Source organism: Myxocyprinus asiaticus, chromosome 3, assembly GCF_019703515.2.
Source record: "Myxocyprinus asiaticus isolate MX2 ecotype Aquarium Trade chromosome 3, UBuf_Myxa_2, whole genome shotgun sequence".
Taxonomy (NCBI): domain Eukaryota; kingdom Metazoa; phylum Chordata; class Actinopteri; order Cypriniformes; family Catostomidae; genus Myxocyprinus; species Myxocyprinus asiaticus.
Window position 1 is genome coordinate 1,365,640 of NC_059346.1, and position 16,861 is coordinate 1,382,500.

A 16,861-nucleotide genomic window follows, 5' to 3' on the forward strand; every position below is an offset into this window, starting at 1 on the left:
ATAGGCGTACTGTATGGGACGTCTTTAACTCTGCCAAAATACAAGACATCATGGCTAATAATTTATCCGGCAAGTAATACAGTTGATTAACTTGAAGGTGCGCTCGTGCAAACCTTTATATACAGTATGTAAATTTATTTGGACGCTGCACCAAATATGGGCAACAGGATGTGATGTCACTCTAGGGCTTCTGTTTTTAATAAATCTTAAATTCTAAATGTGAACTACTCCAATTTCCTGCAAAATCATGTAATTTTTAAGTTCTCTATGTATTCTTCGTATTGAGTCGAGAGGTCAAACTGTGACGTTTAGGTCCTCTATTGGTCAAACATCTTTCACCAAACTTTGGAACGCAGCAAAAGATAAAACTTCGTCGCTCATGTCTGCGTTCTCGCTAAATAAGAGAGAACAGAGCGCAAAGCATGGGTGGACTGGGAAGAGAAACTGGCCCAAAATTGTTGAGCATGGGGGGGTTTATCGCTGTCCTTTTCTGCATATCGTGGCGCCGTTTTGTGGCAGCCAGTCACGGCCCGTTCGGCATAACGCGGCAGCCCGTTTCAGCTTATCACGCCCGTTTGGCCCCCGTTTCCCAGCCTACCGGGAAAAGTCCCGGCTCTCCCTATGGCCAGTCCGCCCCTGGAGCAAAGTCTATATAATGTGCAGACACGGGTATGTGTTTATCATTTGAATTTGGCTCAACCAATCTGAATTTAGAATCTGAAAAATCCACTTTATAAATCAATCAATTAAATCACTCTTAAGCATCCAAATATAATTTTATAGATGGTATTAATCATATAATAACAGCATACATGTATGGCCATAAATATGTGAATATCAATGTTAAATAGAAGCAGTCAGAAATGTTTTGTACGTGTTTAATGAGATGTAACAGTCAATTAAATCACAGCTACATGTAACAGTTTAGACAGTTTGTTCTGAATAAACTGACACTCTGTCAGTCAAAAATCATGATTTCAGACACATGAATCAGTATATATCGTTCATTGCTGCTTCTGTGCGGCTCCCTGCAGGCGGTTGTGTTCTCTCAGCCTAAAGCACAGAATACCAGAACTGTAAAAACAGAAACATTCAATTCTCTTTATCAGATCATCATTCATTCAGATTGAAGCACCTGACAGCGTTGATCTTGATGAATCCAGAGGCGTCACACGGGTCGTAGTCGCCTTGAACATCCATACTGATGAGAAAAAGAAGAGTTAAACAAATTACATTTGAATTGAATAACTAATAATAATTAAAAAAACAAAACGTAAGAATGGAATTAGGCACGTTCAGATTCGTAACACATAAAACAATCACCAGTTGTGATGGTTGTCGATCAAATGGGTTTTTAATGGCTGATGCCAAAACCGATATCTGATGGCCAATAAAATGATGATATATTTACGTAATAAATTCAAATGAGATTTATATTAACACTTATTTGACCCAATAGTTACCCAAAATACACCACAAAAAACAAAGCCAAAAAAAACAAACTTTTGAAAACATAAAATTTGTATTATATTGTATGTCAACAAGGCTGTCGATACATTTTGGAATTGACTCAAAATGGTAGGGTACGTTATTGATTGGATATTTCCCAATTCGATACGATTCCGATTCATTTTGTGTGTATTTCGGTTATAATGTAATATATAATTTTGCTCACATATGAAAGAAATTCTCTCTCAGCTAATGCTGTTAATTATACATGCAACCTTCTGGGTACATTATGAAAATTATAATTTTACAAATGATATTTTATCATTAGCTTTTCATCATTTTGGTCACATTTTAGCTTTTTAGAAATGTAAAAAATCCATGTCCATCAATAACTATGATGGCTTGAAATTGCATACAATCCATATTTGTTTACATGCATACTTTTCACATTGCATAAAGCGTGCTAAAACGGTACTGTCTCTTTAAGAATAGCGTCAGTTCAGCGAGCGTCTCACAGAAGCAAGGCTGTTTCAGACCATTCTGGCACCCTAGGCGAGATACCTATTAGCGCCCCCATCGGGGGGTGGTATGGCAGAGGCCTCCTCTTTGGCACCCTCCCCGCAGGTGGCGCCCTAGGCGACCGCCTAGTTCGCCTATGCCTAGAAACGGCCCTGCACAGAAGCGTTTCATTTGAGCGAATATTAACGAGAGCTTCTTTAGCTGTGTGTGATTACAATTAAATGTTTCAAATTTCTGTTGGGTTAGGGTTAAGAACAGAACAGATATTAAAAGAGACATTACTCAATGACAAATGGATTGTGTGGATCTCGTCTTTGGACACACATTACACAGAATGCGTCAAACCAAATGTTTACTCTCAGCATGCAGTGAAAGGATCTCGCTGTTTAACTTCAATTCAATCACTGAAATCTCAACATCTACCAGCCAGTTGAGAATCACAGACATTTATAGTCACATTAAGCTAAATTTGGTCATATATAGTAAGTAGAGGGTTGCACACAGAGTAAAAGACCGATCTTGAGATTTAAGAATCGATATTGGCATTGTTCAAATGAAGATCGCAATTAATCAGAAAATCAATATTTTTACCCAGCCCTACAAAATGGGCAAATATTCCTCTAGCTAACTCATATCTCTCTCCACTGATGAGTTTCCATTTCAGTTTGCTTATGTAGGCCATAGACAGCAGGGCAGCTCACTAGCGTTGTGCGAGAGGAAGATTGTGCATTGTAACTGTGACTAATAGAAGATGACAAAAGTGTTCAGCACACAGTAACAATGAGCTTCTTTCATGGGACACTTTGCCTAGAAGTTCTGTGCAAACGTCCTGTAAAAGTCCTGCAACGTGACGCCTCATTGTCCCCTTGAGCTAAATGAGTGGACGAAGAGAGGGTTCGACCTTTCAACCACATGCCTCCACGCTTAACTTCCATGAAACACTCAACTTCCCCCAAACGCACATCCTCCACGGCTGAGAGGCCATTAGCAGCGCTTGGGCATATGGACCTGTGATCTGGACAACACAGATGAGCTGAGCTGCCCTGAGGCCACACAGAGGTCAAACCTGAATGACATCACTGTTCATCCTCTAAGAGAGAGAGAGAGTCTCCATCTCAGTGCATTTATAGAAGCAGTGAGGTAATTTCCTTACAAAAAAGTACTGCGGAAATACCATGGTACAGTGAAGGTATCAGACGGTAATACCGTGATGATACTTCGATATATAATTCATGGTACCAAATAATTTCAATACTAATGTAACATGATATTTAGAAGATACTCCAAGTGACATTTGATATTTAGAAAGATATTTAGAAGGACTTTAAATGGTAATACTGTACCATGGTAAACTGTCCAAAAACATGTTTTTTCCATTGTATCATATCTAAAAAAAAACACAATATTACTGTGAAACATGTCCAAAACCATAATACTACCATGGTACATGTCCATTAAACTGAGTATTACCATGGTTTTACCATTATATAATGTCCAAAAAACACAATATTACTGTGATACATGTCCAAAACCATAATACTACCATGGTACATGTCCATTAAACTGAGTATTACCATGGTTTTACCATTATATAATGTCCAAAAAACACAATATTACTGTGAAGCATGTCCAAAACCATAATACTACCACGGTACATGTCCATTAAACTGTGTATTAGCATGGTTTTACCATTATATAATGTCCAAAAAACACAATATTATTGTGATACATGTCCAAAACCATAATACTACCATGGTAAATGTCCATTAAACTGGGTATTACCATAGTTTTACCATTATATAATGTCCAAACAACACAATATTACTGTGATACATGTCCAAAACCATAATACTACCATGGTACATGTCCATTAAACTGGGTATTACCATGGTTTTACCATTATATAATGTCCAAACAACACAATATTACTGTGATACATGTCCAAACCATAATACTACCATGGTACATGTCCATTAAACTGGGTATTACCATAGTTTTACCATTATATAATGTCCAAAAAACACAATAGTTTTACCATTATATAATGTCCAAACAACACAATATTACTGTGAAACATGTCCAAACCATAATACTACCATGGTACATGTCCATTAAACTGGGTATTACCATGGTTTTACCATTATATAATGTCCAAACAACACAATATTACTGTGAAACATGTCCAAACCATAATACTACCATGGTACATGTCCATTAAACTGGGTATTACCATAGTTTTACCATTATATAATGTCCAAACAACACAATATTACTGTGAAACATGTCCAAAACCATAATACTACCATGGTACATGTCCATTAAACTGGGTATTACCATGGTTTTACCATTATATAATGACAAAAAACACAATATTACTGTGAAACATGTCCAAAACCATAATACTACCATGGTACATGTCCATTAAACTGAGTATTACCATGGTTTTACCATTATATAATGTCCAAAAAACACAATATTACTGTGAAACATGTCCAAAACCATAATACTACCATGGTACATGTCCATTAAACTGGGTATTACCATGGTTTTACCATTATATAATGACAAAAAACACAATATTACTGTGAAACATGTCCAAAACCATAATACTACCATGGTACATGTCCATTAAACTGGGTATTACCATAGTTTTACCATTATATAATGTCCAAAAAACACAATAGTTTTACCATTATATAATGTCCAAACAACACAATATTACTGTGAAACATGTCCAAACCATAATACTACCATGGTACATGTCCATTAAACTGGGTATTACCATGGTTTTACCATTATATAATGACAAAAAACACAATATTACTGTGAAACATGTCCAAAACCATAATACTACCATGGTACATGTCCATTAAACTGGGTATTACCATGGTTTTACCATTATATAATGTCCAAAAAACACAATATTACTGTGAAACATGTCCAAAACCATAATACTACCATGGTACATGTCCATTAAACTGAGTATTACCATGGTTTTACCATTATATAATGTCCAAAAAACACAATATTACTGTGAAACATGTCCAAAACCATAATACTACCATGGTACATGTCCATTAAACTGGGTATTACCATAGTTTTACCATTATATAATGTCCAAAAAACACAATAGTTTTACCATTATATAATGTCCAAACAACACAATATTACTGTGAAACATGTCCAAACCATAATACTACCATGGTACATGTCCATTAAACTGGGTATTACCATGGTTTTACCATTATATAATGACCAAAAAACACAATATTACTGTGAAACATGTCCAAAACCATAATATTACCATGGTACATGTCCATTAAACTGAGTATTACCATGGTTTTACCATTATATAATGTCCAAAAAACACAATATTACTGTGAAACATGTCCAAAACCATAATACTACCATGGTACATGTCCATTAAACTGAGTATTACCATGGTTTTACCATTATATAATGTCCAAAAAACACAATATTACTGTGAAACATGTCCAAAACCATAATACTACCATGGTACATGTCCATTAAACTGGGTATTACCATGGTTTTACCATTATATAATGACAAAAAACACAATATTACTGTGAAACATGTCCAAAACCATAATACTACCATGGTACATGTCCATTAAACTGGGTATTACCATAGTTTTACCATTATATAATGTCCAAAAAACACAATATTACTGTGATACATGTCCAAAACCATAATACTACCATGGTACATGTCCATTAAACTGGGTATTACCATGGTTTTACCATTATATAATGACAAAAAACACAATATTACTGTGAAACATGTCCAAAACCATAATACTACCATGGTACATGTCCATTAAACTGGGTATTACCATAGTTTTACCATTATATAATGTCCAAAAAACACAATATTACTGTGATACATGTCCAAAACCATAATACTACCATGGTACATGTCCATTAAACTGGGTATTACCATGGTTTTACCATTATATAATGACAAAAAACACAATATTACTGTGAAACATGTCCAAACCATAATACTACCATGGTACATGTCCATTAAACTGGGTATTACCATGGTTTTACCATTATATAATGACAAAAAACACAATATTACTGTGAAACATGTCCAAAACCATAATACTACCATGGTACATGTCCATTAAACTGAGTATTACCATGGTTTTACCATTATATAATGTCCAAAAAACACAATATTACTGTGAAACATGTCCAAAACCATAATACTACCATGGTACATGTCCATTAAACTGAGTATTACCATAGTTTTACCATTATATAATGTCCAAAAAACACAATATTACTGTGAAACATGTCCAAAACCATAATACTACCATGGTACATGTCCATTAAACTGGGTATTACCATTGTTTTACCATTATATAATGTCCAAAAAACACAATATTACTGTGATACATGTCCAAAACCATAATACTACCATGGTACATGTCCATTAAACTGGGTATTACCATAGTTTTACCATTATATAATGTCCAAAAAACACAATAGTTTTACCATTATATAATGTCCAAACAACACAATATTACTGTGAAACATGTCCAAACCATAATACTACCATGGTACATGTCCATTAAACTGGGTATTACCATGGTTTTACCATTATATAATGACAAAAAACACAATATTACTGTGAAACATGTCCAAAACCATAATATTACCATGGTACATGTCCATTAAACTGAGTATTACCATGGTTTTACCATTATATAATGTCCAAAAAACACAATATTACTGTGAAACATGTCCAAAACCATAATACTACCATGGTACATGTCCATTAAACTGAGTATTACCATGGTTTTACCATTATATAATGTCCAAAAAACACAATATTACTGTGAAACATGTCCAAAACCATAATACTACCATGGTACATGTCCATTAAACTGGGTATTACCATGGTTTTACCATTATATAATGACAAAAAACACAATATTACTGTGAAACATGTCCAAAACCATAATACTACCATGGTACATGTCCATTAAACTGGGTATTACCATGGTTTTACCATTATATAATGACAAAAAACACAATATTACTGTGATACATGTCCAAAACCATAATACTACCATGGTACATGTCCATTAAACTGGGTATTACCATAGTTTTACCATTATATAATGTCCAAAAAACACAATATTACTGTGATACATGTCCAAAACCATAATACTACCATGGTACATGTCCATTAAACTGGGTATTACCATGGTTTTACCATTATATAATGACAAAAAACACAATATTACTGTGAAACATGTCCAAAACCATAATACTACCATGGTACATGTCCATTAAACTGGGTATTACCATAGTTTTACCATTATATAATGTCCAAAAAACACAATATTACTGTGGATACATGTCCAAAACCATAATACTACCATGGTACATGTCCATTAAACTGGGTATTACCATGGTTTTACCATTATATAATGACAAAAAACACAATATTACTGTGGAAACATGTCCAAACCATAATACTACCATGGTACATGTCCATTAAACTGGGTATTACCATGGTTTTACCATTATATAATGACAAAAAACACAATATTACTGTGAAACATGTCCAAAACCATAATACTACCATGGTACATGTCCATTAAACTGAGTATTACCATGGTTTTACCATTATATAATGTCCAAACAACACAATATTACTGTGAAACATGTCCAAAACCATAATACTACCATGGTACATGTCCATTAAACTGAGTATTACCATAGTCTTTACCATTATATAATGTCCAAAAAACACAATATTACTGTGAAACATGTCCAAAACCATAATACTACCATGGTACATGTCCATTAAACTGGGTATTACCATTGTCTTTACCATTATATAATGTCCAAAAAACACAATATTACTGTGATACATGTCCAAAACCATAATACTACCATGGTACATGTCCATTAAACTGGGCAATATCATAGTACAAAAAAAAACCATGGTATTACATGTTTAAGTCCAAAACAAAGTTAATAGCGTGGTAGTTTGTTGTTTGTGGTGTTTGAGTGTGTGATGTGTGCTGTGAGTATCGATTAAGATGAAGACACAGAAACATTGTTATTTATTTACCTAACGAGTTCTTCGTTGTAAAGTGATTTAGGTGACTTGCGGCCAAGGATGTACACGTGACCTTTAAACACAGACAGCTGCACGTGACCCTCTACATTCTCCTGCGACTTATCAATACAGTGACGTACAAACTCACACTCGGGGCTGTACCAGAATCCTGCGAGGAGAGAGAAATATCGTTTATTAAGGCTGTTGAGAAATAACATGGATGTGAATGTTTTCAACATCAACATTTTAGGTTAAAATGTGTATATATTAGTTTAACGCGTAAAAACGCAATTAATGCAGTATCTGTTTTTTTTTTTCACCTCCTGAAACTTCACTAAAGTTTTTCCCCACTTCTTGTGACATTAGAAAAGTGTTAAATAGTGTTAGAATAGTTTTAAATTAAGTATAACATGTTACACTGCATGACTGCTCATTCATCTTTTCATATCAAGAATTGCATTTCAGGCAATTCTAATTTTGTCATTTTTATTACGACTCAATTCATAATCATTTTACAAATCTGAAATTTTCAATTTATTCAAAATTATTGAAAGAAAGAAACAATTGCTTCAGTCATGTTTAATTGTCCAATGTCACCTGGTCAATATTACCCGAGTTAAGCAGCAGCACAGGTGGGGCACAGGTGTGTGAGGCGGCCTGGCACTGAACCGGCTCTCAGCGGCTTCATTTTCTCAGTGTAAAATTCTAATGAGTTTAATGTGAGGGGACTGTCCTGCTGTTGACACGCTGAGGGACGCACCCTCACAGCCCTGCGCGCTCACATGCGGCTGTAATTGCACAAGGCTCTGTAATCACCCTCTAATGGGCCAAATCCTATTATGAGAGAGAGACAGACAGGAAGAGCAGAGACCTGTCTAATGCTCAGAGCACACAGATTAACACACCTGAGACAGACATCTGTCTGTCTCTCTTCATCACCTGTCTTACCAACAGCATTTCACGGTCTGCTAACCAATCTACAGTATTAAAGTCAACATGAAATCAAAATGTAATAACTTGTTCCACCTCTGACTTTCCCTTCTGCTGACATCATCAAGGCATGAAACAAGCCACATTATTTAAGATACAGTTGAAGTCAGAAGTTTACATACACTTAGTTTGAAGTCATTAAAACTCATTTACATTCGGGGGCCTGGGTAGCTCAGTGGTAAAGACGCTGGCTACCACCCCTGGAGTTCGCTAGTTTGCTAGTTCAAATCCCAGGGTGTGCTGAGTGACTCCAGCCAGGTCTCTTAAGCAACCAACTTGGCCCGGTTGCTAGGGAGGGTAGAGTCACATGGGGTAACCTCCTCGTGGTCGCTATAATGTGGTTCGTTCTCAGTGGGGCGCGTGGTGAGTTGAGCACCTCCACATGCGCTATGTCTCCATGGCAACACACTCAACATGCCACGTGATAAGATGCGCGGGTTGATGGTCTCAGACGCGGAGGCAACTGAGATTCGTCCTCCGGATTGAGGCAAAAGAATCACTACGCCACCACGAGGACTTAGAGCACATTGGGAATTGGGCATTCCAAATTGGGTGAAAAAGGGGAAAAATCCCCCCCCCCCCCCCCAAAAAAAAACTAATTTACATTCAGTCATTTAGTAGACACTTTTATGCAAATCAGCCAAAAACAGAACACTCTTCACGTTAGAGGTAGACCGATATATCGGTTTTACCGATTAATCAGTGCCGATTAAGCAGTTTTTGGAACTATTGGTTATCCGCAAAAAATCTATGCCAATAGTTGCCAATAGTTTTTTTTTCTTCTTCTTTCATGTTCCTCTGTGGCTAAATAATTATAGAGCGCTGTAACGAAACCAAGTCTCCATCATTTCAAAATAAGAGTCCTCAACCTAACCAATTATAAAAAGCTATTAAATATTAAAAAAAGACATAAGCAGATATAAGTACAGTACAGAAACAATCATTTATTCAAAAAGCACATAAAAGTACTCCACACGACTGCATATAAAGTCTGATTTGATTTTAAAATGTCACTATAATGATGTATCATTAAGAAAGTGTGTTGTAACATTAGTTAACACAATTGTTAAAATGAACTAACAAAGTACAATACTTTTAAAGCATTTATTAATTTTTGGTGAATGTTAATTTCTATATATACGAATACATTTCATTATCATTAAAACATGTCTATGTTAAGATTAGTGCAATATGAACTAACATGAATTAACAATAAGGTATATTTCAAAAATAAGCATTAACCGAGATTAATAACTGCTGTAAAGATGATTGTTTATTATTAGTCCATGATGCCTAATGCATTTATTAATGTCACATAAGTGTGACCAAAGAGGTTTCTATTTGTCAGTGCAGGTGTTGGTGTCGTTGCTTTTCCATACCATTATAGATGAGCTCGGAGAACTTGATGCAGAGACTCTGTTTGATTTTCCGCACCTCCCGGTCCATCGTGAAGGTCTCTATGTCCAGATGAGCATGATGCAGGACGGTTCCTCCAGGAGTCTCATAGATACCTGGCGTGCAGAACAAAATGTAATACATCTATTCTATTGGGGGGCTTTTGGCATTTTGAAATGACAAACATAGTAAAGATGGGACACCGAACGATTTGGGAGAGAGATGGGGGAAACGTGTACTCAACATGACGCAGGCCAGATTCAAACTTTCTTCTTCTACATGAGCACCACAGCTCAATGTGTTTGGAACATGTGCACAAACTTCTAGGCTGCGCTTCCAACTAAATGGACACAAAAATGCATCTGAACATACAAAAAAATAAAATAAATAAATAGACAATTTGACAAAGGAAAACAACACGGGTAACCTGAAAATAAAGACGTTTTCTGCATTTTCTGCATTGATTTTTGGGAAAACCTGCAGAATTTGGTTCTGAAAAGGATTTTAACATGATAAAATGTGTTAATTGGAGCTGAGAGTACTGCACTCGTATTAGTAGCTGAAAGCATCATCCAACTATCCAATATATTTCATAAAAAATCATGCAAAGGGCAGGAAATGTGTAGAACTTTGTGGATGATATGGGTTTTTCTGTGGAGTTCTGTAGGTGCAGATTCTGTGCAGGCCTTCATATACATTATTTGACAATCTACAATAATCTCAATAAATCTAAATCTTTATTTTCATGATAGCCAATGTTTAAGATTTACTGTTATTGATAGCTGGTACGTGAAAGACAAGATAACAGAAAAAAAACAATTTCTGTCAAGATTGTATAGCCAGGGTCACTCTACCCTGCAATTTACACCCTCTATGTGTGTGTGCAACGTGTGTGTGTGTGTGTGTGCAACGTGTGTGTGCGTGGAGTGTGTGTGCAACGTGTGTGTGGGCAACGTGTGTGTGTGCAACGTGTGTGTGTGTGTGTGTGTGCAACATGTGTGTGCGTGCAACGTGTGTGTGCGTGGAGTGTGTGTGCAACGTGTGTGTGTGTGTGCAACACGTGTGGGCAACGCATGTGTGTGTGTGTGCAACGTGTGTGTGTGTGTGTGTGTGCAACATGTGTGTGCAATGTGTGTGTGCAACGTGTGTGTGTGCGCAACGTGTGTGTGTGTGTGCAACGTGTGTGTGTGTGTGCAACGTGTGTGTGTGTGTGCAACGTGTGTGTGTGTGCAACGTGTGTGTGTGTGTGCAACGCGTGTGGGAAACGCATGTGTGTGTGTGCAACGTGTGTGCGCAACGTGTGTGTGTGTGTGTGTGCAACGTGTGTGGGAAACGCATGTGTGTGTGTGCAACGTGTGTGCGCAACGTGTGTGTGTGTGTGTGTGTGTGCAACGCGTGTGGGAAACGCATGTGTGTGTGTGCAACGTGTGTGCGCAACGTGTGTGTGTGTGTGTGTGTGTGTGTGTGTCATGGCGTTCATGTCATGGCAGCAGGTACCTGCCTGAACGCAGGTCGGTAATATCTAAGGGGCATACCCGTTGGCACTGCCAGCATTAATGTAGTAAGATGCTAAATGTTTTTGAAAGTTGTAACCAGCAAGTTTCTCGCAAACATGCATCTGAACTATTTATGTCCTTTTTGTATTTGTATGTCGAGTGGATATAAATAAATATTTAAAGTGTGTGTGAGACAGAGCAATGAAGTTTTAAGATGTGTGGAGGGTCACAGACAATAAAAGTTGCTGTAAAGAGAGTCAGAAATCATGAATCCGGTTATTCTTTAGAGTAAAGAGCTGTCAGATGGGAATGAAATCTTTCATCAAACACACACGCTGGTGAGACTGTGTCTCTTCTATCAGTCAGTGCTGTGACCACCACAGACACTGAGATAATCACATTAATGGTTGTCTAAAAGGGGTTTTCCAATGCCTGATTATTAAAGACGTTTGGTGGTCCACCACAATCATAAATATGTGGTTACAGTCTTTGTATGTTCATCTAGCTGGAGTGATTTGGAGTCTGGAATTTAAAGTTAAGCAATAATCAGATTATTGATCACTTACATCAAACACACTGTAGTCATTATTTGTCTTACAAAAACAAGGAAAATAATTCAATAAAAATAAAAACAAATTAAATCACACACACTGAAATCATTATTTGTCTTACAAAAATCATTCAAAATAATTAAAAAAAATTAAATTAAATTAAATCAAACACACTGAAGTCATTATTTGTCTTACAAAAAAAAAGGAAAATAATTCAAAATAAAAAATAAATAAAAATACATTAAATCACACACACTGGTCATTATTTGTCTTACAAAAAAAGGAAAATAATTAAAAAAAAAAAATGTAAAAAAAAATAAATTTAATCACACACACTGAAGTCAATATTTGTCTTACAAAAAAAAAGGAAAATAATTTAAAAATAAAAATAAAAAAATTTAATCACACACACTGAAGTAATTATTTGTCTTACAAAAATCATTCAAAATATTTCAACAAAAATGGAAGATTTTTAAATCAAAATCATTGAGTCAATGTTTGTCTAACAAAAATTGTAAAATATTTCAACAAAAACTGAATAAAATAAAATAATCAAAATCACTGAAGTCAATGTTTGTCTAATATATATTTTTTATATTTCCAAAAAAAAAGAAAAGATTTTTTGAAATCAAAATCACTGACGTCAATGTTTGTCTAAAAAAAAAATCAATCAAAATATTTCAACAAAAATTTAAAAAAGTTTAAATCAAACACACAAGCCAATGTTTGTCTAATATAAAAAATAATAATAAAAAAAAAATTAAAAAGAAAAAGTTTTAAATCCAATACACTGAAAAGTCTTTAAATACAAGAGAAAATTCTTAAATAAATCAAGGCAACATGATGCGTGTCTTTAATTGTTGAAACAATTTGTATCGTTCATCAAACACAAAATATCTTGTTTAGCCAATAAATTCTTGTTAAGGCAACTACAGTTTTCTTGTTCTGCAAACAGCACAAGAAATTTTTATTTTAATCAGTTCACTCTTAAATATGGTTAAATATGACTCGTAATATGAATTACGATTTCACAGATATTATGTGCAATAATTGTATACAGACACACACATATACAGTGCATGCAACAAATCAGCATCATTATTTAATATGAAACAAACAATTATCTTAGGCTACATGAGGGGAATATTATTGCTAATCTAACATGTGTTTTATTTAAATTACTTTCTGTGAATAAAATGTATTTTCTTTTTTAATAGAGCACCAATTACCCATCTCTTAAGTCCTTAAAAGTGGCAATCTGATACATTAAGACTCTGCAGGATTTAAAGGAGATTGAGGGACTAAAGCGCTCCGTTTCCATCAGGAAAATCTGATAAAAGTCTCCACAAACACCATCAGGTGTTAACATCTCAAGAGAAGTCGAGCCGGTCAGATTATAAAAGACAAAAGCACAGATTTACATTCATTCAGCTTTTAAACAGTTCAGATGTGTTTGTGAAGTTGTGTGTTTGGCTCAAGGGTTGTAAGGTTAAATGGCTCGTGCCCCTCAGGGCGTTCAGCCTGCTCGCGCGGGCACAGCATAAGCATTCCTGACTCCTGCCTGAGCAGAAACAGCTCAGATTGAGGAGCATGCCATTAATGCCAGTTTAACACTTCAAAAGACTCTCTTCTGTACACAAACACTCACTTGACAAACACTGTCATCTGAATTTAAGGGCTTAAACAGCAAAACCCAAGGCTGCGGCTTTAAACTGCACAAGGGTCATCCTACAAAACGGGAGTGTTTGCGTACCTCATTAACATATGTGTAAATATAGACTTTAACAATGAATAAATGATGGCAACTTTCACTATGTGGCATTTCTCAAATCACACACAAAATGTTTTACTTCATAAGGATGCCTTTTTTATCCTGTTCTTTTCTTTGCTGTATTAACACTTTAAGCTCTGAAGGTGTTTCCAAAAATTTACTTTTTTCTTATTTTTCTTATTTGACATTATATATCTCTGGGTGTAAATAAGGTGGCTCCGAAAAACTGCTTTTGTTTTGTTCCCAATCATGTCAACTGTATCTCTCCAAACATAATAAAACATAATAATTGTACATAAGAACTAATTACACATGCAAACACAACAATGACTAAAGGATTGCATAGCATGCAGACATGATTTTAGTAATGAGATTTCACAGAATGAGTTTCATTCTGTGTCATTTGAGTCATCATTGAGTCTGTGTCATGTATTTGGCGCCATCTCCTGGTGGTCATATGTAACATTGTGCTTCATGTGGATTATCTAATGATCTATGCATCTGATTATCTTGTGTGTGGACTCGTTTGAAAGATAATCGCCTCCTCTAAGTAATGGTATGTGATATTTTATGTTCTGTTTATTATTCGTGCAGTTATAAGCAAAAACGCAGTATATAAGTAACACTAACATAATCGTCAAAGACATATACTTAGCTATTACTCGCTATATGTTTTGTCTGTGAGTAAAACAAATAGGCTGGTTGTATTTTACTCTTTGAGAGCTTTCCAACAACATATGACACATGACTATTTGATGAGTTTGATGTTTTTACTGATTACAATAATATGTACAGTGCAATATGTTTTTAAATAAATTATCAAATCACAACACTTCTGATTTGTCTGCAAATTTAAAAGCACTTGTTCAGTTTTGGTCATAATGTCTACATGCATTGTAAAGTAGAGCTTTTAAGCTTTCAAACGATACCTATTATGTGTTGATCAAGACTGTAGTTATTAATATTTTGACCACTTTTTTTTCACGCGGACCTTAAAGGGTTAAAGAGGACTCATGTAAAACACCCTAAATATCCAAACATTTTCAGGATCAGCTGAGGGCTTTGTGTTTGAGAGCTCCAACATGTCAATCTCTGACTCAACCAATGGCATGAGTTGGGGGCGGGACTATGTGTTTGTTTGACCAATGCAGATGGGTGTGGTGCAGAAGGGGTGGTAGGAATGTTTGGGAAGCGTGATTGCAATTCTATTTAGTACTGCTTGTGGCCAAAGTCCCTTTTAAGGCAAGTCAGTCCTCTCGGCGTCCCTTTTTGTAATGCTCCCGGGCAGATCATTTCTATGTGAAGAAGCGACATAAAAGCAGCTCCTATCTATTTGAATGGGGAAGATGGAAATCTCCAAAATGGTTGGAACATTTTAAATCAGCAGTAAAAATCTGACAACAATGTTATCATAAATTCTGCTTCTTTACCTCAGATTACACACACACACACACACACACACACACACACACACAAAACAATTTCAGGCTGGTCCAGCTAACGTGCATGCATGCCCTCGAGTTGACTGACAGGCGATGTCTGTATCTAAAAAGTTGATTGGCTCTTTTACCTGTAAGGCAGGACTTCCTTTTCTACATCCGCCATATTGGGCGTACCAATTTCTCCTATTAATTTTAATACAAGTGCTCTATCTTGGGCTAAACAGTCTCTTTTATGGTGTAGAAATTACACACAGCATCTTCAATTTAAATGATCATTGCTGATGCTTGAAATGTCTACTGAGTTTGTAAATTTCCCCCATTTTTGGTGTTTGTCCAACTGTTTGAGCAAAAGCTTTTCCTTCCCTTTATCAAACTCTTTTCTGAACATAAGCGGACCTCCCTCTTCCAACCTGTTGCCCATGTGACGCTTTCAAAAAAATAAGTCTTTCTATTTCAATTGTGTTTCCCTGGACACTTTAAAAGTAGCACTCTGGGGGTCCCTGCTCGGGTTCGGGACCCTGTTTGCTCCCCAATCTGAGCTGTGACAGGAACGCTCTGATTGGCAAATTGACTTCCTCCATTGTCTCCGACTTCACAGCAGAGTGGCAGGTGGGAATTGGAAAATACGGAATGTCTTTTTTTTTCTGCTGCTGGTTCACGGAAGATCAGATTTATTCTTCTGAATTGTGCGTTTAGGACATTCGATAAAGACTCGGACAGTGACAGGCTGTGTTTACGTGACACAGTCCAACAGAATGAAGTGAACTGAGCGCTTGTTCTGATGTTCAGGGATGTTGAGTCGTTGAGGGACAGAGTGGAAATGAATCACAGAAACCACCAAGCGTTCACAACAGCACCGTTAGAGTGGATCTGTCTAGAACCGTCTCATTTGGGAATTTTAGCCGTCTCTTGATTTCTTGTGCATTTCAAAATAGCAGTTTTCTCAGTGTAACTCAGTCTGCAGCAGAACAGTAATGGCTCGTTCTATGAAACAGGTGCCTTTTTTATTTTTGTTCACCCGAATATGAAAATTCCATCATCATTTTCTGATATCACCCTCGTGTCATTCCAAACCCATATAACTTTTCTTATGTGGAACACAAAAAGAGATGTTTCGGAGAATGTCAGCCTCAGTCACCATTCACTTCT

General features: G+C 36.1%; 1 protein-coding gene across 1 annotated transcript in view; it reads right to left on the reverse strand.

Moving 5' to 3' along the window:
• Positions 1 to 823: 823 nt before the first annotated feature.
• Positions 824 to 16,861, reverse strand: part of LOC127423495 (argininosuccinate synthase-like) — a 48,095-nt gene continuing 32,057 nt past the window's right edge. The window contains exons 12-15 of the mRNA XM_051667846.1: positions 10,437 to 10,568; positions 8,080 to 8,236; positions 1,136 to 1,201; positions 824 to 1,053 (exon numbers count right to left, since the gene is read on the reverse strand). Coding sequence (XP_051523806.1) covers positions 1,005 to 1,053; positions 1,136 to 1,201; positions 8,080 to 8,236; positions 10,437 to 10,568 — 404 coding nt within the window. The 3' untranslated portion in view covers positions 824 to 1,004. The remainder of the gene's footprint in view (positions 1,054 to 1,135; positions 1,202 to 8,079; positions 8,237 to 10,436; positions 10,569 to 16,861) is intronic.